Here is a 24,725-nt window from a genome sequence, read left to right on the forward strand (position 1 = left end):
TCTAGTATTTTTCATGGAGGTGTTTTTTTGCCCTGTCTCTCTTAGCCGCCATCTTAGGTTCTCCAGAACCCCCGTTTTTAAAGTGAGAATTATGTTTGTAGAATTCTATTATATTCATTAAGTCAAGAACATTTATTATATGCCTAAGGAATGCTAATGCATGCACTATGCTAAGTGTTGGAGATTTAATGATGAGGCAGTGGGTATAATTTATGTATGCTATTTTATTTAGCTATCACATTCTTGCTTGATAGCTGATAGTGGAAAGTCACTTGATAAAAAGCACTGAAAGCATAAGACTGAAGATGGCAGCATAGAGAGGAGTGGAAGCTAGTTAGTCACCCTAGAACAACTAATAAACAACAAGGAACAGCTAGTAAATAATCTGGAATAACTGCAGGGGGACAAATGTGACCATCCACTTATCAGACACCAGCCTGAATTGGGAGGAATGCCCAAGATTGCAGCATAAAATCTGTAAGTAGAAACTGCAGATCCAAGCCAGGAGCCCCCTCCCCTCAACGGCCCGAGCTGCAGAGCCTGGCAGTGCTAGAGAGCAGCTCTCTCAGAGCACGTGAATACAGCTCAGCTGAGTGCCAACTGGGGTTTTAATTAACAAACGTGGACTGCTTGATACAGGGCAGCTATGAATCCCCAACAAGCAGACAGGCTTTGGGTGATGACTGACCTTGGAGAGCTGGAGGGTGGCCGCGGACTGGCCCTGAAGGGGGCTTTCTGTCCCTGTTTTGGCTCAGTGGAGACAGCCTCAGTCATTTTTAGTTCCCAGTGCTCTGACCCAGACAAGGGTGGAGATAGCACAGGCAGAGAGAGACCTTGAAATGTTAATGACCTTTCCCTAGGGGGTCTATCTTCCCTAAGAGGAAAGAGGTGGAGCCCAGCTCGACTACCTGCCTTCCATTCAGAACCAGACCCCAGAGCCTGGGGGGAAACAGCCAGTGCCACACCTCCTTACACCACTCTGGAGTTACAGGCTGACAGGCGCCACCTGCTGGGCAGAAAAGCAGTGACCTGAGGCCTCAGGGTTTACCAGTTTTCTAAGACACACCCTCAGGGAAACCGGATATTGAATATTTCTTCCTTCTGGGACCTGAGCCTGTTTTGGTCTGGGAAAACCTGATTGGGGTAACCAAGGAAATCATGCCTAGACAACAGAGAACTACAACCTATACTAAGAAACATGAAGTTATGGCCCAGTCAAAGGAACAGACTTACACTTCAACTGAGTTACAGGAATTTAAACAACTAATGCTAAATCAGTTAAAAAGTTTAGGGAAGACATGACAAAAGAGGTGAACCATATAATGAAAACACTGAGCATACATAAGGTAGAAATTGCAAGTTCAAAAAACCAACTGGCAGAATCTATGGAAATGAAAGGCACAGCACAAGAGATAAAAGACACAATGGAGACATATAACAGCAGATCTCAAGAGGCAGAAGAAAACACTCAGGAACTGGAGAACAAGGCACCTGAAAACCTACACAGAAAAGAACAGATAGAGAAAAGAATGGAAAAATATGAGCAACATCTCCAGAAACTTGAGGACAAAACAAAATGAGGAATGTACATGTCATTGGTGTCCCAGAAGGAGAAGAGAAGGGAAAAGGGGCAGAAGCAATAATAGAGGAAATAATCAATGAAAATTTCCCAGCTCTTATGAAAGACATAAAATTACGGATTCAAGAAGTCCAGAGTATCCCAAACAAAATAAATCTGAATAGGCATACTCCAAGACACTTAGTAATCAGATTATCAAGCATCAAAGATAGGGAATCGTGAAAGCAGCAAGAGAAAAGTGATCCATCACATATAAAGGAATCTTGATAAGACTATGTGCACATTTCACAATAGAAACCATGGAGGCAAGAAGGAAGTGGGGTGATATATTTCAGATACTGAAAGAGAAAAACCACCAACCAGGAATCCTATATCCGGCAAAATTATCCTTCAAATATGAGGGAGAGCTTAAAATATTCTCTGACAAACAGACAGTGACAGAGTTTGTCAACAAAATGCCTGCTCTATAGGAAACACTAAAGGAAGCACTGCAGACAGAAAGGAAAAGACAGCGAGGTTTGGAAAACAATGTAAGTACACAGCAATGTAAGTACACTGAACATAGATGACTGTGAGTATGGTTGAAAGAGGAAGGTTAGGACCATGTGGGACACCAGAACAAAAAACGGAAGATAAAGACTGGGACTGTATAACTCAGGGAAACTTAAGGTGCCAAACGATTGTAATAAAAGGTATGAATATGTTTTTACATGAGGTAGAACAAATGAATGTCAGCATTGCAAGATGTTAAAAATAGGGTGGGGTTGGGGGGGAAATACAATCAATGCAAACTAGAGACTATAATTAACAAAAACATTGTATTATGCTTCCTTTAATATAATAAAGGCAATATACCAAAACTAAATGCATACGAGGGGCAGGGGAATAGGGGAAGGGTATGGGACTCCTGACATTGGTGATGTTGTCTGATTCTTTATTCTACTTTAGGTTAATGCTGTCTTTCCCTTGGTTGCTTTCTAGCTGTCATGGTTTTTTTTTTTCCCCGTCTCTTTTTTCTTTTTCTTGTCTCTCTGCCTTCTTTGACTCTTCCTCCTTCTTTGTGGAAGAAATGGAACTGTCCTTACGTAGATAGTGGTGATAGTGCTGAATACATAAATACGTGACTATACAGGGAACCAACAATTGTTTACTTAGGATGGAATGTATAGTGTGTGAACAAAACCATCTTAAAAAAAATGGGTTGATTAAGAAACCTTGAGGGCACTATGTAGAGTGAAGTACGACAGACACATAAGACAAATATTGCAGGGTCTCACCAATATGACCTAATTATAATATGTAAACTCCTAGACATGAAATATTAAGTTACCAAGATATAGAATGAGGCTAAAGAATGGGGAGTGGTTGCTTATTATGAGCAGAATGTTCAACTAGGTTGAACGTAAATGTTTGGAAATAGACAGAGGTGATGGTAACATGTTGTGAGAATAAGTAACAGTGCTGAAAGGTGTGTGAAGGTGGTGGAAAGGGTAAAGCTCAGAGCCACGTATGTCACCAGAAGGAAAGTTGGAAGTTAAAAGATGGCAATGTATAAAACAGTGAATCTTCTGGTGGACAATGTCCATGATTAACTGTACAATACTAGAAATCTCTCTCATGAGCTACAGCAAATGTATGGCACTGTAACTAGAAGTTAATAGAGAGGCATATAGGAAAATTATATATATACCTATTGCAAACTATATACTACAGTTAGTGGTATTTTAACATTCTTTCATCAACAATAACAAATGTACTGTACCAAAACTATGAATCAATAATGGAGGGGGTTGGTTAGGGGTATGGGAGGATTTGAGTTTCCTTTTTTTGTCTTTATTTCTTTTCTGGAGTAATGAAAATGTTCTAAAAATTGAAAAAAAAATTGTGGTTATGGATATACAGCTGTATGATAGTACCATGGGCAATTGATTGTACACTTTGAATCTTTGGATAGTTGTATGGTATGTGAACAATCTCAATAAAAAAAAATTAAAAGCAAATTAAAAAAAAGCACTGAAAGAATAATTGTTTTATATATGAAAGAACTTTGGTCAAAGGAGCACATTTTAGCATTAAGGTGCAGTTTTGTGGCTGCATCTATTAAAACATTTGTGAATATTTGTGAACTTTGAATCAGAAGACTAAGATTCTGGTCTTGGACATAACGATCTGGACCCTTAACTGTCATCTGTGAAACTGCACTGGACTAACTGGACTCTAAATTCCCTATCTTTCCAGTTCTAATATGCTGTGAGTCTTCCCCCCAGATTGGAGTTGGGTATTAGAGCAGAGAAGGCCTAGAACCTGTCACAGACTTTTATGACAGGCCAATAAGAAGAAACAACTAAACTTTTCCTTTATTTAGTAATGATAGCCTAAGTAGTATTAATAGATAGCCAGTAAATTGTATTGAGAAGAATCAAGTGGTAGAGAAAGGGCTTGTAACATTAAATTGAATTGAAATCCTGGAGCCATTTATCTGTTCTACAGAAATTTTATTGTAAGATAAATTTCTGAGTATAAAAGGGATTTTATTTTAAGGTAGGATTTTTGGGTTGAGTTTAAAAGGAGTTACTTAAAAGACAACAACCCACAGAATGGGAGAATATACTTGGAAATCATATATCAGATAAGGGGTTTACAAAGAATTCTTATAATTCAACAATAAAAAAAGAACCCAATTTAAAAATGGGCAAAGGAGTTTTGAATAGACATTTCTGCAAAGAAAGTGTATAAGTGGCCAATAAGCACATAAAAAGATACTCAACATCATTAGTCATCATGAGAAATGCCAATTAAAACTGCAAGATACTACTTCACATCCACCAGGATTATTATAATAAAAAAGATGAACAATAGTAAGTGTTGAAGAGGATGTGGAGAATTTAAAACCATTATACCTTGCTGGTGATGATGTAAAATGGTGCAGCCATTATAGAAAACAGTCCGATAGGTCCTCAAAAGGTTAAACATAGAACTATCGTAAGACTGAGCAGTTCCCACATAGTTATATACCCAAGAGAATTGAAAACATGTCTACACAAAAAATTTGTACATCAGTGTTGGTGGCAGCATTATTCATAATAGCCAAAAAGTGAAAATAATCCAATAAATGAATGGATAAACAAAATGTGGTATCTCTGAACATTGGAAAGTTATTTCGCTATAAAAAGGAATGATGAAGATGTTAGATTTGCTACATCTAGACTTTAGAAACTCACGCAACACAGGCACCCTAATCACGGCTTACAGTATAATCAGTATGAAGATGAGGCTGATGAACCTAGTTAATTGTCTCGTGTGTCATGTGAAAATATCCCTGAGTGCAAAACATTTATGTTTGTAACAATGGTAACTCTTATGCCATAATTTCAGCAGCTTTACAGAAACTGGTCATTCAACTGAAGGATTTTTCTGTTGTGCTACGTGTAAATGCCTGAAAAGCAAAATATTCTGTGTATTTCTATAATGTCTATGAAGGATGAGGCAGTGCTGTTTTTCCTTGTTTGATGTGAGTGGTGATTTTGCTAGTTGAATTGGTTCTCTGTCCTTTGTGAAGAGATTGTGCATAAGTCAGATTTCTCGACAATGGCTTGTTTGCTTGCTATTTCAGGGATGGTAAAGGAAAAAAAATATACTTACAATCTCAAACATCCAGGTCCCCAAATAGGAAAATAAAGATACATAATGACTTTTCTTTTATTTTTATTCTATGATAATTAATTTTAAGTATCATGGCATACTTTCCAAAAAATCTACTGTGTAATAAAGGGAAAAAAATGTGGCTCTGTAATCCTGAGAAGGTGGGACCCTTATTTCCCAGCCTCATTCTTCAGGTCTATCTGAAGTCAAAGGGATGTCACTCACAGATTTTGGTTTAGAAGAGTCTCTCAGAGCCTTTCCTCAAATAATATCAATTTGTAGTATCCACCTCCAATTATGTATGCAGGGTATCTTAATTAGCATTTAGAATCCCTACAGGAGTTATGATGTATTGTCTAAAGTTAGAGCCAGAACAAAATAGGAACAGATTGTGTTCTTTGGTTTTATACTATATTTGGAATTTGCAGCTTAAAGGACCCTATCGTCATATGCTGGTAAAGAAAAGAAAAAGAAAACAAAACACAACTTTGGCTGTTATCTGGAAGCTATTTTCCTCTTGATTTAAGTTTTCCCTTCCATGGTAGAAATTACTGTTTAATTTTACCTCCTACCTGTTTTTGTTACCTTCCGAAATCAAAGTACTTTTTTAGAATATGATGTCTGTTTATGTCTCATGTTGATCTAAAGTCTGATACTCAGTATTGATTAACTAGTCCCAGTCTCCTGAACACATTCACTGTATCCATCCTTTGTTACCATTTTCTCCCTGCTTCAAATGTGCATGCTTGCTTGAGAGAAACCTTGGGAAAAGTCAAGCTTATGGATGACATAGACTTTTAGAGGATCAGATCAATATTGTAATTTGGTAAGTAGGATTTTCATTTTTTAAGGGTAGCTTCACCTACTGTTTTAAATGAAGAATCCCAAATAAGAATCTTGACACCAGTCACATAAAGGTATTGGAAAAAAACGAATCTGCACACCCTAGACCAATGTTCAGAAGCTGCTGTATGAGTTAGAGAGCCCAACAGGTCATTCTTCACTTCTCCCCCAGGCACTCATGAGAGATGCCAAGTTTACAGAATGAGTATTTCTTGGTGATATAGGGAGAGATGGAGTCTTTGTGCTTACTGAGGAGTCCCAAAAGGCAGGGACAGTTTTCAGTTTTTGTAAACGTTAAGTATTCTCCATCATACAAGAGGCTACTTGAGGAACTTAGTTTTGGAGGAGGGGGTTGGATGGGGTAGAGTCTGAAGAGGCCAAGAATGCCCTAATTTGGTGACTGCATTCTCTCTTTTGTACCATCTGCTATCTCTGCAGTGTTTTCCACAGCTTTTACCCTTCCAGAGCTAAGAGCATCCCCACCTTTCCCTGAATCCCCTCGGTCTCTGAGATAAAAAGTATACATTGTTTGTATGCGGCAGCATGTTAGAGATTGTGTATCTGTCTCTGTAATCCTCAGTCACCCTCCTTTTGCAGAGAATGATACCCTCTGGAACTGATCTCAGAACACTGCCTTGCCTGCATGTGGTTTATGCTTAAAATCTGATATATCAGCACATATCGAAATCTGTGATTTCAGGAATCTCTTAAACCCTGAAAAGAAGTCTTTCCAAATAGGGAGTTTGGCAGGGAAGATGACTGGGTTTTTAATTCAGAAACCTACTTACATACTGTTTAAATTTGAAGTATTATAGTTTATGCTAAAAGATAATTTAGTACTAGGAGTTTCTTTGCAGTCCTTATCATGATAAATTAAGTAATAAATACGGTGAAAATGATTCAGTCACCCAGGGGAGTGAATCTCCCTGGCAACGTGGACTTTGACTCCTGGGAGGAATCTAGACCCGGCATCATGGGATGGAGAACATCTTCTTGACCAAAAGGGGGATGTGAAAGGAAATGAAATAAGCTTCAGTGCAGAGAGATTCCAAAAGGAACCAAGAGGTCACTCTGGTGGGCACTCTTACGCACAATATAGACAACCCTTTTTAGGGTCTAATGAATTGGAATAACTAACAGTAAATACCTGAAACTATCAAGCTACAACCCAGAACCCATGAATCTTGAAGACGGTTGTATAAAAATGTAGCTATGAGGGGTGACAATGTGATTGGGAAAGCCATATGGACCACACTCCCCTTTGTCCAGTGTATGGATGGATGATAGAAAAATGGGGGCAAAAAAAAAAAAAAAAAGGCACCCAGTATTCTTTTTTACTTTAATTGTTCTTTTTCACTTTAATTTTTATTCTTATTATTTTTGTGTGTGTGGTAATGAAAATGTTCAAAAATTAATTTTGGTGATGAATGCACAACTATATAATGGTACTGTGAACAACTGAATGTACGCTTTGTATGACTGCATGGTATGTGAATATATCGCAATAAAAATGAATTTAAAAAAAAAAACCCTTCAGTGAAATGTTCAGATGTTGGTTGTGGTGATGAATGCACAACTATATGATGATCTGTAAACGACTGTACTCTTGGGATGATTATATGGTGTGTGAATATATCTCAAAAAAATTGCAATTTAAAAAAAAAGTAAAAAAGATTGTCAGTAAATTATAATGAGTTTTTTATTTTGTGGTGTTTATCTGCACTTTGTGTATATGAAAGTATACAAATATGTAAATAATTTTGTGTTATTCTTAATCTAAATTGCTACAATACCTTTAATGTATATTTACACTCTATTTTAAATTACTTAAAAAATAAACTTTGTACGTTCATTGTAATTCAGGTGGAAAAAGGGATGAGAGACAGATACATGCTACAGCATGGATGAACCTTGAAAACGCTGTGCCAAGTAAAAAAAAAAAACAGATGTGAAAGACCACATATTGTATGACTCAGTTTACATGAAATGTCCCAAATTGACAAATCCATAGAAATAGAAAGTAGGTTAGTGATTGCTACAGGCTAGAGGGGAGGGGAAAAAGGAGAATAGCTGTTATTAGGTATGGAGTTTCTTTTAGGGTTGATAATGTTCTGAAATTAGATAGCAGTGATGGTTGCTTAACTGTGTGAGTATATTAAAAACCACTGTATTTTAAGCTTTAAAGGATGAAATTTATGGTAGGTGAATTATATCTCAGTAAATATGATTTTTTTAATGAGCCTGACAAATAAAAAAAAGTTAATCAGTCTGAAATTAAGCTGCAGTTGACTGTTAGAACTATCAGTTCCACATTTCTTTAAAAGCCTTTCCTGAAGCTTATCTTCTTTGTTCTTTAATGTTTACTGTGTTTGGTATTTTGACTTTGTTTCTTTAAATAAGCACTGCTTAAAATTTGGATCACTTGAAGCTGTGCCTTTATAGGTTAGACGGTAGGATCAAAGTAATCAAGACATCCATCCCTACCTGCTGTTTTTTGCCTTAATACAATTAGCCATATATCCGTGTAGGAAAAGGAAACAATAATATAGAAAAAAATTAATTTTATATCTAACTTAATGTTTAGTTAATGGAAAGATAAGTTAGATTAAGAAAAAATTACATATGAATGATGCCCTTTTGAAAAACTTTTAGGAAGCTGTTTACAACTTTCAACCCTTCTTCATATGAGGTATTATATTATGATGTTCATTTTTAATGACAAATAATTTATCATTGCAGACAGATTTGACCAGTTTTGGGCTATCAATCGGAAACTCATGGAATATCCTGCAGAAGAAAATGGATTTCGTTACATCCCTTTTAGAATATATCAGGTAGGAAGTAATGTTTTTATTTAAAATATCCAGATGTGATAGCCTTAGATGACATCTTGAAGCACTCTAGTTCAAAACTAAGTTTGCAAAGGCAATGAACAGTTATGTATAAGGGCTTTCCAGATCCGCGTCTTTTGACAGCAACCAAATCGGAGAGTACAACTGAAATACTTGACTCATTTATCTATTTGTTTTAGATGGTGAATTCTCTGTGCTGTGGAACAAAGTATACAATAGGCTCCCACGTCTTCCTTATAGCCCACCTTCATGGAATAAAGAAAATCCTTTGTTTCTGTAGAGTACTTTAAAAATCCTATGTGTTTGTCATGTAGCAAATGAATGAATGACCTTCCAGAAGGATAAGAAAAAACATCTAAGAACAGGAATTGAAACATAGTTTCACAGGCATAGCAGAACTTAATACTCAAACTCACATCAGACTTCCTTTAAAACTCAGAGGTTTTAAAGGTTTTCTTTGTAGCCATTTCTAGTATCCCATAATCGTTACTAATATTTCCTTTTATAGTTATTTATTCTTTTATAGACCCAACATATTCAAAGAGGAAAACAAATTGTCTAATTGAAAACAAGCAAACAAAAACTCCAGTATACTAGAAAATGAAAAGTACTTCTGGTTTAGTGTTACTACTTACTTTTCATTTGTTTCATTGATATAATGACAAATAGGTAATGTTTTCTATAATGGGGTCATAATTGGACAACAGAAATAAAATCAGAAGAATGCCTGAAGGAGTAAGACCAACTGATGTAATTAGCCACCCACCTCTGCTTTCTCTCTTATAGGAAAATAAGTTTTTATTTAATTCACATACCACACATTGGGTTTTAGAAATAGCATAGTATATTTATGTATACTCTGCTTTGTGTCAGGAAGGATCTGAGGCTATTTACAAGAATATGTAATCAAAATAGAAAACAAATGTAAAAATCAAAGGCACTGAAATATGCAGCAGAAATTCAGCATGAAATTATGTAAGCTATATAAATTAGTGAGACCCTCACATTTATTAAAATTGATCTATAAATTTGACCCCATCTTCTTAGTAGTGAGAGCATGGACCAAAAAAAACGTGTGATGAGATATAAAATGATAACCTGCTAGTTTGTCAGGGAAAGCTAAACTTTTTAGGGCATTGAATAGGGAAGAAATTTCTCATGTGCTTCATTTAGAGGAGACAGTAAGTAGTATACTGGACAATATCCTTAATAACTTACCCTATAGTAAAAATATAATAGTAGTTTCCATAAAACTGCTTCCTAAAATGTCACTCAATGAAAGCTTTGTTGCTGTACCATAAGCCAAGGATCATCCTACAATATAATAAAGAATTGAGTGGGGTTATGGAGAGGCTGAGACTGAAAAGGTATTTAGGCTATTTTTTGAAAGAGTGCGTATATAAAATAAGAGGGAAAATAATTGATGGAGCAAGGCAGAGGGATTGGGATTAACAGTAAAGGTTCAACCGTGGTTGGAGACATTTGCAGAGAAATGTTAAGGAAAAGGTAGAGGAAAGTTTGGTGCTGCTCATATTGGAAAGCCTCCATCCTCTCTCTACAGTTACAAAGGAAGCCATTTGCTGAGGAGAAAGGTGATGCAGTTTTGGTGACTCCTCTGTTTGACAGTGGACAAGTAGAACAGTTTCTGTATTTGTATAAAATAAGGGGAGAAAGGTGGCTGAAAGCCAAGTTGTTTGTGTTCAGAGAATATCTCATACTAGATGAATCTGTATTTGCCTGCTAGGTATTACCTAAAAGAAACTTCAGTAGTAATTTTACAGAGCTGGATTCAGTAGTGATGTACTTTAGTTATTCCACAGATAAAAGCCAAAATAGAGCCAGACTTTATGGAGTAATAATATTGTATTACAAGTGTAATAGTTAATAGTTAGTAGGATTCTTTATGTAGGCTATAAATCTCATTGGGAGAATCTACTTCTTCACCATGGCTGATGTCAGTGATTAAATTTAGTAAAACAATAACAGATTATCATAGAATTTTTAGAGTAGTCCTTTCATTTTCTGAATGGATTTCAGATTTTTTTCCTTTAAGTAGCAGCCCACTTTGGAGCTGAGCTTGGAAGGATGGGTGGGTACAGGTGCGCCTGGCCCAAATGCTTGCCTTCTCTCCTAGGGCCAATAATTGTAACATCAAATATTTATGGCAACTTTGAAGCACAGTTTCAAAATCACCTATCCGTCTAGGATTAGACAGGTTCACTGCTTTGCCCTAGCTTGTTCTTGGTTATATTAATACCCTCAATATGATAGTGATCTTTGAAGATAAGATTAAATTTTTTTTTCTAATCCATATGCAGTAGGATTTAGCATGGTATTGGTTATACTTTAAGTGCTTCATAAATATTATTTAATCATATCCTAGGGTATTATAGGCATCAAAGATCACTTAATTTTAAAGCTGAAAAGGATTTTATAGTTCATTAAATCCAAAATTGCAAAAGCTGGCAGAATTCCCATGATTTTATATGTGTGGTGGCTTTAATAGGGATAGTTGTAGTTGAAGAAAATGAAACCTTTTAAAAATTTACTAAAATGATGGGAGAAGAGTAGGAGCAAGCAGAAAAGAGCTTTTGGAAGGGTTGCATTAAAAAAAACAACAGTACACAATAGATCAAGATCACTATTTTGCCCCATTCACTTCAGTTTTCTAGCCTGAAAATTTGTACTTCATCTCCCTGAGCTCAGAAAATTGCAGACTATTTGAGACATTACACTGAAGTAATTGCCCTTGGAAAAATGGTCTGTTTACTAGAAAGAGAACTGAAGTAGCAAGGAAGCTATGCTAGATCTGACACCAGCTGTAAAGCATGGGAAGTTACTCTGCCTTTCTGCACCTGTTTCCTCATCCACAAAATGAAGGGAGCAACTGAGTGAATTTATATGTCCAATTGCAGTCATTCTTTAACAAAATCATATTATACATTATTATTACAGAAGTGGCATTTAAAAAATTATAAATTGTTTTAGGACTTAAAATATCACTTCAATGCTAAAAAATCATATCAGATATGGAAATAAGGCACAATAGTAGGTGATATGTCCATTTTAAAAATACTTTTTAATTAGAGAAGTTGTAGGTTTATAGATCAATCATGCAGAAAATAGAGTTTTCATATACCCTCTCCACTCCTTCCACACCCCATTTATGCACATAGTTTTTCCTAATATACTGTTAACTATAGTCTGTAGTTTACAATTGAGTTTACTGTTTGGGTTGTACAGCCATATATTTTTTTTAATTCTGGTAACATTTACAATCTATTATTTTCCCCCTTTTAACCACATTCAAATATATAATTCAGTGGTGTTAATTACATTCACCAAGTTGTGCTACCATTACCACCTTCCATTGCCAAAGCTTTTCATCACCCCAAACAGAAACTACACCAATTAAGCCTTGTTTCCCCATTCCCTATTCCCACCTTGGCCCTTGGTAACTTGTATTTTAGTTTCTGACTCTTTCATTTACTTATTCTAATTATTTCGTATCAGTGAAATTGTACAATATTTGTCCTTTAGTGTCTGGCTTATTTCACTCCACATGATGTCTTCAAGGATCACCAATGTTGTCTCATTGATCAGAACATCATTCCTTTTTATAGCTGAATGATCCATTATAAGTATATACCATATGTTGTTTATCCATTCATCTGTTGGTGGACAATTGTGAATAGTGCCACTTTGAGCATCGGTGTGCAGATATCTGGTTGAGTCACTGCTTTCAATTCTTTTGGCTATATTCCTATAAGTGGTATTGCTGACTCATATGATAAGTCCATGCCTGACTTTCTGAGGAATTGCCAAACTGTCTTCCACAGCGCTTACACTATTTTACATTCCCATCAACAATGAATGAGAGTTTATATTTATTCACATCCTCTCGAACACTTGTTTTTCATTTTTTAAATATAGACATTCTAGTGGGTATGAGATGATATTTCCTTGTGTTTTGATTGGCATTCCCCTAATGGCTAATGATGTTGAGCTTCTTTTCATGAGCTTATTGGCCAGTTCATATCTTCTTTGGAGAAATGTCTATTTGAGTCTCTTGCCCACTTTTTAATTGGGTTACTTGTCTTTTTTTCTAGAGATCTAGTATTTGTTCATACATTCTGGATATTAAACCCTTATCAGATATGTGGCTTCCAAATATTTTTCCCCATTGTGTAAGTTTTCCTTTTACATTCATAATGAAATCCTTTGATACGCAAATGTTTTTAATTTTGATGAAGTCCAATATATCTATTTCTTCCTTTTGTTGCTCATGCTTTGAGTGTAAAGTCTGAGAAACCATTGCCTAACACAAGGTCCTGAAGATGCTTCCCTATTTTTTCTTCTAGGAGTTTAGGGTTTTATTTCTTATATTTACATCTTTGATCCATTTTGAGTTGACTTTTGTGTATGGATTTTTGCAAATGGATATCTAGTTTTCCCAGCCTCATTTGTTGAAGAAACTGTTTTTTCCAATTGAGTGGACTTGGTTCTGGATTTTACAGGGTTTTCTGTATATAGGATCATGTCATCTGCAAATAGTGAAAGTTTTACTTCTTCCTTTCCAATTTGGATGTCTCTTATTTCTTTTTGTTGCTTAGTTGCTCTGGTTAAAACTTCCAGAACAAACACTGATGAATAACAGTGGTAACAGAAGGCATCCTCATTTTGTTCCTAATCTTAGAGAGAAGGCTTTCAGTCTTTCCTCATTGGGTCCTGTGTTAGCTGTGGGTTTTTCATATATGCCCTTTATCCTGTTGAGGGCATTTCCTTCTATTCCTATTTCTTTAAGTGTTTTTATCAAGAAGAGGTGCTGGATTATGTCAAATGCCTTTTCTTTGTCACTTGACATGACCATGGTTTTTTTCCTTCATTCTATTGGTATGGTGTTATACATTAATTGGTTTTATTATGGTGAACCGCCCTTGCATACCAGGGATAAATTATACTTGATCATGGTATATAATTCTTCTAATTTGCTGTTTAGTTCAGTTTGCTAGTATTTTGTTGAGGATTTTTACATCTATATTCATAACAGATATTGGTCTGTAATTTTCTTTTCTCCTGGTATCTTTATCTGACTTTGGTATTAGGGTGAGGTTGGGCTCAAGAGGTAAGTTAGGAAGTGTTCTGTCCTCTTCAGTTTTTTGGAAGAGTTTGAACAGAATTAGTGTTAATTCTTCTTGGAATGTTTAGTTAAAATTCACCTGTGAAGCCATTTGGTGTCTACATCAGCAAGATTACTGATTCAGTCCCTTTACTAGTTAAGTAAACTGTTTCTTCTTGAATCAGTATAAGTAGTTTTTGTGTTTCTAGGAATTTTTCTGTTTTCATCTAAGTTATCTAATTTGTTGGCATACAGTTTGCTCTAGGTTGAATCTGTTAATGTGCCCTAGAAAAACCATGGTCTTTTAATCCAGTCTTGTGGGTGCAGACCTATTGTGAGTAGAACCTTTTGATTAGGTTGTTTCCATGGAGATGTGATCCCACCCATTCAAGGTGTGTCTTGGTTCCCTTGCTGGAGTCCTTTATGAGAGATAAAAGGCAGAGACATTTTGGAGAGAGCTCAGAGAAGCTAAGATACGTAATCCAGAGTTTCCCCCCGGGAGAAGCTAAGAGAGAATCTAAACCATAAGCCCAAAGACATTTTGGAGAAAGCCATGGAAACCAGAAGCTAAACCTGGGAGAGGACCAGTAGACTCCAGCAATGTGCCTTTCTATATGACAGAGGAACCCCAGATACCATCAGCCTTTCTTTAGAGAAGGCTTCAACGTCTTGATGCCTTAATTGGGATATTTTCATGGCCTTAGAACTGTAAATTTGTGAACTAATAAACCCTCATTTTAAAAACCAGTGCATTTCTGGTATATTGCATTCCAGCAGCTTTACCAAACCAAAACAGTTGTTTATTGTATCCATTCAAATCCTTTTTTTGTCTGTGGGGTCAGCAGTAATGTCCCTGTTTTCATTTCTGATTTTAGTTACTTGCATTCTGTCTCTCTTAATCTAGCTAAAAGTTTCCCAATTTTATTCATCTATTTTTTTTATTCTCTATTTGATTTACTTCTCTAATCTTTATTTCCTTCTGCTCACTTGAATTTACTTTGTTCTTCATTTTCTATATCTTCCAGTTGTGAGGTTAGGTCTCTGGTTTGGATCTTTCTTCTTTTTTTAATGTAAGCTTACTAATGTAAGCATTTCCCTCTTGGTACTGCCTTCATGCTATCTCATACATTCTGGTATGTTCTGTTTTCATTTTCATTTGCCTCAAGATACTTCCTAATCTGCTTTGTAATTTCTTCTTTGACCGATTGATTGTTTAAGAGTGTTGTTTCCACATATTTGTGAATTTTCCAGGTCTTCTATTACTGATTTCTAGCTTCGTTCCGTTGTGGTCAGAGAAGATATGTTGTATGATTTCAGTATTTTTGAATTTATTGAGACTTGTTTTGTGACCTAACATATGGTCTATCCTGGAGAATGACCCATGTGCATTAGAGAAGAATGTGTATTCTGTTGCTGTTGGGTGAAATGTTCTATAAATGTTAGGTCTAGTTGGCTTATAGTATAGTATCATTCAAGTCTTCTGTTTCCATCTGTCTGTATGTTCTATCCGTGGTTGAAAGTGGTGTATTAAACTCTCCTAATGTTACTATAGAACCATCTATTTCTCCCTTCAGATCTGTCAATATTTGCTTCATGTATTTTGAGACTCTGTCATTAGATTTTTATTTATAATAATTTATAATTGTAATTCTTTCTTGTTGAATTGAACTCTTTATGGTTATTTGGTGGCCTTCTTTGTCCCTCGTAACAGTTTTGAATTAAAAATCTATTTTATCTGATATCAATATAGCTAACCCCAGCTCTCTTTTGGAAAACTATTTGCATGGTATATTGTGCTGTTTTGGATGTATTATGTCCCCCAAAACGCCATGTTCTTTGATGCAGTCTTGTTGGGGCAGACATATTAGTGTTGATTAGGTTGGAACCTTTGGATTAGGTTGTTTCCATGGAGATGTGACCCATCCAACTGTAGGTGATAACTCTGATTAAATAATTTCTATGGCGGTGTGGCCCCACCCATTCAGCATAGGCCTTGATTAGTTTACTAGAGCCATATAAAAAAGCTGACAAACAGAAGGAACTCAGTGCTGCAGCTGAGAGACACATTTTGAATACGGCCGTTGGAAGCTGACACTGACATTTTGGAGAATGCCATTTTGAAACACAACCTAGGAGCAAGCAGACACTAGCCACATGCCTTCCCAGCTAACAGAGGTTTTCGGACGCTATCGGCTATCCTTCAGTGAAGGTACCCTTGGACGCTTTATGGCCTTAAGACTGTAGCTTTGTAACCAAATAAACCCCTTTATAAAAGCCAATCCACTTCTGGTATTTTGCATGCTGGCAGCGTTAGCAAATTGGAACATATATATATTTTTTTCTATATTATTTTCACTTTTAGTCTATTTCTGTCTTTGAACTTAAAGTTTCTTGTAGACAGCATAAAATTGGATATTGCATTTTTATCCATTTTGCTAAACTTCGTCCTTTTACAGGAAACTTTAAACCATTTCCATGGGAAGTAATTACTGATAATGTGAAACTTTATTCTGCCATTTTGTTATTTGATCTTTGTAAGTCTTATATCTTTTTTGTCCCTAATTCTTCCATTGATGCCTACTTTCATATTTATTTCATTTCTTTTGGCATACCATTTTGAGTCCCTTCTCATTTGCTTCTCTGTAATTTTTCAGATGTTTTCTTGGTGGTTGTCATGGGGCTTAAAGTGTCTATAACAGCAGGTTTGTTTTGATACCAACTTAATTTCAATAGCTTACACAAACCACTGTTCCTATACCCCCTCTGCCTTCCTCCATTGTTTGTTGTATTTGTTACAACTTAAGTCTTTATACATTGCATGTTCCAACCCATAGATTTATCATTACTTTTATATATTTGCATTTTAGAAGCTGTAAGAAATAAAAAGTGGAATTACATACCAAAAAGTATATTAGTACTGACATTTATGGCTACCTTTACTGGGGGTTTTCATTTCTTTATGCTGCTTTGGTCTAGTATCTAATGTCCTTTCCTTTCAGTCTGGAGAACTCCTTTTAGGATTGCTTATAAGGCAGGTCTAGTGGTCACAAACTCCCTCAGCTTTTGTTTATCTGGGAATATCTTAATTGCTGCCTCATTTCTTAAAGACAGTCTCATCCAATATAAAATTTTGGCAATTATTTTCTTTCAGCACTTTAAATATTTTGTCCCACTGCCTTCTTGCTTCCAGGGCTTCTGATGAGAAATTGGCACTTAATCTTATTGGGACTCCCTTGTATATAACATTGGTTTTTCCTCACAGCTTTCAGAACTCTCTCCTTTTCTTTGGCCTTCCACAGTTTGACTAATATGTGTCTGGGCATGGTCCTCTTCAAGTTTATCCTGTTTGGTGTTTTGAGTTCTTGAATGTATATATTCTTTTTTTTTTTTTTTTTTTTTTTTTTTTGCCAACTTTGGGACGTTTTCTGCTATTATTTCTTTGACTATTCCTTCTGCCTATTTCTTTCTTCTCTTTCTGGGACTCCTATGATGTGTATATTGTTATGCTTGATTGTGTCCCATAGGCCTTGTACTGTTTGCTCTTTTTCTCATTCTTTTTCCTCTCTGCTCCTCAGCCTGAATCATTTCAGTCGCCTTGTCTTTGAGCTCACTGATTCTTTCTTCTCCCAGGCCCAAACTGCTGTTTAAACTCTCTGGGGAATTTTTCATTTCTGTTATTGTGGTCTTCAACACCAGTAATTCTCTCTGGTTCCTTCTTAAAATTTATCTTTCTTTATTGAGAAATTCATTTGTTCATTCATCATTTTTCTGATATCCTTTGATTTCTGCTTGTGGAATTTTCCTTCTTCCCCTTAAGCATATTAAAGATCATTTTTTTGAAGTCTTTGTGGATATGTCCAAAGTCTTGTTTTCTGCCTTTTTTATCTTCTGAATTTTTTATCTTCTTCCTTGGGTGGGCAGTCACTTCTTGTCTCTCTATTTGTCTTGTAATCTTTTTCCCACAGAGTACATTTTTTAACATTTTAATGTGCTAAGTCTGGACTTTTGTTCCTTTGCTGTCTGTTGCTTAAGTTTGTATTCAGCTAGTGATATGACGAAAATAACCTTGAGTGCCAGGAGCTAACAGAACCAAACAAACCAATGTGAAAAAACACTTTTCACAGTGTTTTCAAATTGGCTCTGAGTTCCCTGCTGCTCTCCTTCAGTTTAGCTGTCCGATCAAGATTAGCAAATGCAAAGTGCCACCTCCTTTCTGTGTCTAGGTCTTATTTTGGGCTTGAGCTTGCTTGTGGCCTGAGGAATTCCCCCTTTTATAGGAACTGGAATGCCCCTCTACTCCCTGTGAAACAGACTTTCTCCCCCTTCTGGGTACTCTATTGTATGACTTAAAAACAGGTAAATCTTTGCCCCATGCCATTTAGACATAATTGTTTCTCATACTTATGAAAGCTGTTTCTGCCCACAGGGCAGATTCTTGGAGAGTGACCCAGAGGGGAGTTGCCTGATTCAGTCTTCGTGCTGCCGCCAGATAGGTCGGCACCAGCATACAGGCAACCCCAGTATGCTCATACTGGTTTCTCTGCTCCCTCAGGAAAGGATCAGGGACCCACAATGGGAAGTGCTGGCCAGCTCTACACCATGCTAGAGAGGGAGTGAGTGAGGGGCCATCAAGGGTGCCATGAGTTTCCAGAAACTTTTTTAAAGCTGTATTTTCTTGATTCAGCACTGGCTGAGTTACTGCAACCCTTTAGCTGTTTTCTGGAGTTTTGAAGAAGATGACTCTGCCAGTTTTTGCTAATGGTTCAAAGATTCTGTGGGGAATGGCACCCTGGAGCCTCTCATGCCACCATCTTGGTTGAAAGAAGTAGATATTCTTATTTTTAAAACATTTTTTAATGTGATTTTATTGAAATATATTCATATACCATACAGTCGTCTAAAGTGTACAACAACAGTTCACAGTTACATCATATGGCTGTGCATTCAACACCACAATCAATTTTTGGACATTTTTATTATTCCAAAAAATAAAATGGGTCAGCAGGGCTGCCAATTGAAAATGCCTGAGGCTTTCTCTAGTGAGCAGCTTCGAATGAGAGAGAAAAAAAAAAGGAAAAAGAGCAAAAGCCCCTTTTCAGAGCCAGTCCCCAGCCCCCGGCCCCTCAGCTTCACCGGTTGACCGATGTTTGTACTCAATTCTCTGTGCCCCTTTTCTTGGGACACAGCTGTTTTCCGGTATTCTGAACTCATCTGTCTCCAAAAGCCTTTGTTTTTCTTTAGTTATATATTTTTTTCTTCAGCCCTGCCCCCTCTCTGCAGGAAGGTTCCTCAGACTCCTGCTTCCTCAGGGCTTATCTGTGCTTGTAGCTTGTATTCAGTAGTCCAAATTTGTTAAATTAAAACCTCAATTGGAGTTTGGTTGAGCTACATTCCCTTTCTCCCACAGCGAAGTTTTGCAGCTCAGCCTGCTGTGCTGGGAGGGGTGCCATCTCCAAGTCTTAACTTACAATTTTTATGCTGCAGTCTCAGCCATTCTACCCATTCCTGACTGGTGTATGATGTATGAACAGTCACGGATGTCCCCCAACAGTTGTTCCAGACTATTTACTAGTTGTTCCTGGCTATTTTCTAGTTGCTCTAGAGGACTAACTAAATTCCACACCTCTCTATGCCGCCATGTTGCCCTGCCTTTAAAACATTTTAAACTCTTGCCTTCAAAACAAATTTACCATCCTTAACAATAGATGTAGTCCTTTCCGTTATAGTACTGTTTTGACTATCAACCTTTGTGGTACCATATGGCTTTTAATCATTTCTAAAGATGAAAATTATAATATTCAGTGGTTCATATTTATCATGAAGGCAGGATAATTGTTTTGTTCTTGCTGTTTGTTTACAGTCAAGAAAAGTGCCTGGCACGTAGCAGGAATTTATGAATATTTGTTAGTTTATTAAATCGGTCATCAGCCATTAACTGTTGATTTGAGACTCTTCTATTGTGCCATGAGCTCCATGACAACATGCACCAGAACAAATCCCCAAGCCTAACAAATTATCTTATTCGTGGAATTTTGTTGAATAGAATATGGCACAGACTGTAAAGACATTTCCAAAAGAAGAGTTCCAAAATTATTTTGAGATATATACCACCATCACCACCACCACCCCGCCCCCACACACACACTCACACTCATTTGGATGGAAAAGTTCTGGAATGTATATTTAACTATACTGCAGTTTCTGTATTGTAAATATTTTAAGCTCTTATGTGGGGAAAGTATTATACTATTAATTGAGAAAGTGTTACTGTCAAAATGATTGTGCACATATACTGAAGAGAGGCCTTCCTTTTTCATATTTGTAATTCTCTTTCAGGGGAAATTGTCAGATTTATCCATACCTCTTACATGCATTATTAACAGAGAGAGAGAGAGAGAGGTGGATGCAAGAGAGAGAATGTGTATGTGTGGTGGGGTAGGTGTATGGGGAGAAATGGAAAGGGAAAGAAGGAATATGTTTGTGAGAAAGAATGACTTTTACAGTGTTTATAATTATATAGAACATGGGAAGCCAGAGAATTCTCAAAATTTGCTTGACAAAACCCAGCTGCCAGGTGTGGGCTCTGTTATGGCCGAGTTTGTTGCCTGATCTTAAGATTTTCCTTAAACAGAAAGAGGCAAGGAGCCTGAGGACTTTGTTTGTTCTCAGTTGGTTTACTTGTCTTAGTGTGATTCTGACCTACACGACTTTGCTTTCAGCTTTACCCCTTTCCAATTTGGTTCCTATTTGAATTTGATTAAAATTTTACGAGTAAAATACGTAAGTGAATATGAACCATTACAAGGCCTAGTTTTTGCCAGCTTGTTATTTCCTGGCTTTCTTTCTCCATTTTGTATTTTTGAATCTTTATTCATACCTTCACCAAAGAAGGATGGGCTCTGCTTTCCCGTTTCCTCATGATATGCTCTAAATGCATCATTGGGTTTCTTTTGCGAACTCCTTTAAATCTGATTAGTTTATATGGTTGTGATTTTCCACTGATTAAGTATAACTTTTATTTATGCAGCATTTTGATTAATCAGTAGCTTTCATTTCTCATCAGTACTAAATTTATTTTAGTAACATACCGACAACCTAAAATTTTCCCTTTTAGCCTCATTTGGATCTTAATTCAGTAATGTTAATTACATTCACAATGTTGTGCTATCAGTACCATCATCCATTACCAAAACTTTTCTATCTCCCCAAACAGAAATTTTGTACCAATTAAACATTAATTCCCCATTCCCTGCCCCTCCCCAGCCCCTGATAACTTTTATTCAAGTTTCTGGCTTATGAATTTGCTTATTCTGATTGCTTTAGATCATAGAGTAATTTTCCTTTTGTGACCTTTCGTTTCTTTAACACACTAAATATAAATCCTTGTTCTGAGACCATAAATTAGTAGATTTTAGCAAAATCTGAAAATCCGAGTTTAGAATGAATAGATGAAGGACTTCATTTTTGCTAAAATACTTATTTTTCTTTGCAAACAGATTCCTAAAGAATTCCTAAATAGCAAGGGGTATAAGAAATGGGCTCTAAGCATGCTCGAATGAGACCCATTTTATCTTGTTGAAGCCTCAGAGCCACCTTATGATATTGGAGTCATCTGGTTATACATATGAGGAAGCAGAAGTTGAGGGCTCTTAAGTCACTTGTCCAGGGTCACACAACTTAAAAAAAATGGAGGAACTAGAATCAGATCTAGATTTGACTTAGGAACAAAGTTTGATTTTATGTATAAAAATTGTTTCAACACAGAATTTTCAGGTATAACTAACACATAAAGTCAAGTCCTCCTGGACCAATTAAGTTGATATAAACCTGGAATACTGACTGGTAGTCTTCAAAGATTGGCTTTTGTACAGATTGTTGGAAACTAGTTCTTTTTTATCTGTAATGTGTTTATCATGGGCTCAGAAGGACTGTAATCAAGTGACAGTTTTAGTGGTAAAAGTTAAATATGTCAAAAACCATCCTAGAAATGTTGAAAGACCAAAATGTACCAGTTCTGTCATTTACATAGCAGTTTAGTTTGGTGTGTGATTTTCAGGCTTGTGTTCCTGAAATCCAGGTGCTTAATATTTGCTAGTATTCTAGAGATTGTTAATGGCAGGAAGTGTTTCAGAGATGTAACCAAAATATTTAGAATAGCACTTGTAAACAGATGGTGATTGATGAAGATGTCTGTCAGAAAGATTTGTAAAATAACCGTGAAGTCCTCAGGCAATAGTATTTAGATTTTAGAGTAAAAATAAGGCAAATAGTTTTTGCTTTTCAGAAAGCAATTAATTCATAAATTTATCCTGTCAAAATATTTTGGGTAACAAAAGTTTTGTTTCTTTCATTCATTCAAGTTCACTTACTCACAAATATTTGCATGGTATATACCATGCTATGCTCAGGGGGTATGAGTGGTGATTAAAATCATACATAACCCCTTACAGACCATGTAGTCTGAAAGTAGAGAGAGATTAATCCACAAAGAGATGTAAAATTCTAACTGATTGGTGCTGTGAAGGAGAGGTATGTAATCCAAGAAGTCTCTTCCCCTAAAGGAATTTGATTTTGTTTGTGAAGTCAGAGAAGGCTTCCTTGAGGAAGTATTGTATCTCCTGAGATCTGACAAACATGTAGACTTAAAGTAGGCAAAGAGTGATGAGAAGGGAACTTTCCAGGCAGAGGGGACGTTGTGAGTATTAGTCTCAAGCACACATAGTTTGGGAAGATGAGGCTGCAAAGATAGGGGTCAGGCCATATAAGGAGTTTTATCTTTATCCTGTAAAGAATGGAAAACCTAAAAAGTTTTTCATTCATATTTATCCATTCATATTTGTTCAGCAAAGTTTATTTAGTACTACTTCACTCTAAATTTTATTCTATGAAGAAAATCATGATCCTTAAAACCTAACATTATTTTTGGTTTTAAAAAAAAACCACAAAGCTGAAAAAAAGTGTTTCATTTTCTAATAAAGTTAAAATGGCTCCTACTTGTCTTTGGAAGAAATACATTATCAGTTATATAGTAGTAAAACTAGAATTGAACTTAGTTTTGCTCTCTTTCATAATCCCCACGATGCTACTTCCTTTCCCGTTTATTTCAATGTAAAATTGTTAAATTATGTCCTTAAAACTCCATTAATATTTTAATTCTGTTTGGAGGGTTTTTAAAGCCATTTTATTTAAGCAAATCTATGTAATGTCTATTTGAATATGCTGAAATTTTTAAGAATTTGGGGGGAGAAAGAGTACATTTTTAAAAATGGAAATCAGGATGTTAGAGTTAAATTTGGCACTTCCTAAACTGAAGAAGGAGTAAAAATTCTAGATTCTGATTAGTTTCCAGAAATGTTAAATTATGAATTTTGAAAAATGAGGACAGTGGAAATGTGTGGCAAATTTAATCGGTGTTTGTTAGGATCCCTCCTCCTCCAGGGTTCTGGCAGTGTTGGTGAGAAATTGTAATTCTCTTCTTCCATCGATTTCCAGTTTAGTTGATATCTTGTGATAATATCTATCAGAAAAGCCAGAGGCTGAGCAGAGAGACCTTTTGGTCAGGAAACTGAATATTATTCCTTTTAATTGGTTTTTCAGTCGTTTCAAAAAGACACCGTGCATAATTTTTAATACCTTTTGAGCCATGCAGTTTAGTAGAATGTAAATATTCTTTGTTTCACACTTGAACATGTTACTTAATTTTTAACTTATCATAATAGCATTGACATATAGCTAGTGAAGACTATGTAAAGATAAAGTATAATGATTGATGTATTTTTTAGTCCCGAATTATTTTAAAGTCTGTCTTTGTTCATGATTAAAAATTATTGAAATGAAAATATCATTTGTGGTAAATGGGATTCTTTTAATGTTTAAATGTCATTACCAATTTAACAATTTGTTAAGCTATTTCTTTGACTAAGGAACTATGGAGATACAATAGTAAGATATGACCTTAGTCTTCAAAGAGTTTAGTCCCAGAAAGGAAATGTTTTATATATGTGAAAACTACATTACAGTGTAGAAGTGATCAATATTGTCAGAATTTGTGATGAGAAGTGATTGCCTCTGAATTTGAGTGTGATAGTAGAAGAGTAGAGAGGACTTCATACCCAGTGATTTGAGCTAGGCCTGAGGATAACTAGGGTTTGGATAGTTGGAATTGTGACTGGAGGGGCAAATTTTTGGTAGCAAGAACATAAATAATTCTATTGCCTGGCTTCAAGTCAAGCTATTTCCCCATTTGGCTAGTCTTGGGAATCACTATGGTTTATTGAACACCACAGTGCTAACTATGTTGCATATATTGTCTTATTTTAATTCTTATAATACTTTTTTTTCTGTTTTACAGATTATGGAAACAGGCTTACATAGGTTAAGTAACTTTTCCAAGGCAACACAGATTACTAAAGAGGCAGTAAAATATGCTAATAGTTAAAAATGCAAGTAAGCAAATAATTTAACTTGTATGGTCAGTTTATTCAAACACTGTAATTACATGGAACTTTGAATAGGAAGTGAGATCTGGTAGGTTGGTACAGGTTAGTATGAAATTCAGATATATTCCAAAGTCATCTGGCAGAGAATGAGGATGTATTTGCAGGGACCCCTGGGGAACTGGGGAAAAATGCAGAAATGTTGGACTTCCCCACCTGGGTTGTTACTGGTGTCCTCACAAAAGTTGAGGACT

General features: G+C 36.0%; 1 protein-coding gene across 3 annotated transcripts in view; it reads left to right on the forward strand.

Moving 5' to 3' along the window:
• The window catches only part of ATG5 (autophagy related 5), a 183,884-nt gene that overhangs the window by 101,584 nt on the left and 57,575 nt on the right, over nt 1-24,725 (forward strand). For all 3 annotated transcript variants that reach the window (XM_037842605.1, XM_037842607.1, XM_037842606.1), the window contains one exon: nt 8,804-8,898. In XM_037842605.1, coding sequence (XP_037698533.1) covers nt 8,804-8,898 — 95 coding nt within the window. The remainder of the gene's footprint in view (nt 1-8,803; nt 8,899-24,725) is intronic.

Source organism: Choloepus didactylus, chromosome 7 (genome assembly GCF_015220235.1).
Source record: "Choloepus didactylus isolate mChoDid1 chromosome 7, mChoDid1.pri, whole genome shotgun sequence".
NCBI lineage: Eukaryota > Metazoa > Chordata > Mammalia > Pilosa > Megalonychidae > Choloepus > Choloepus didactylus.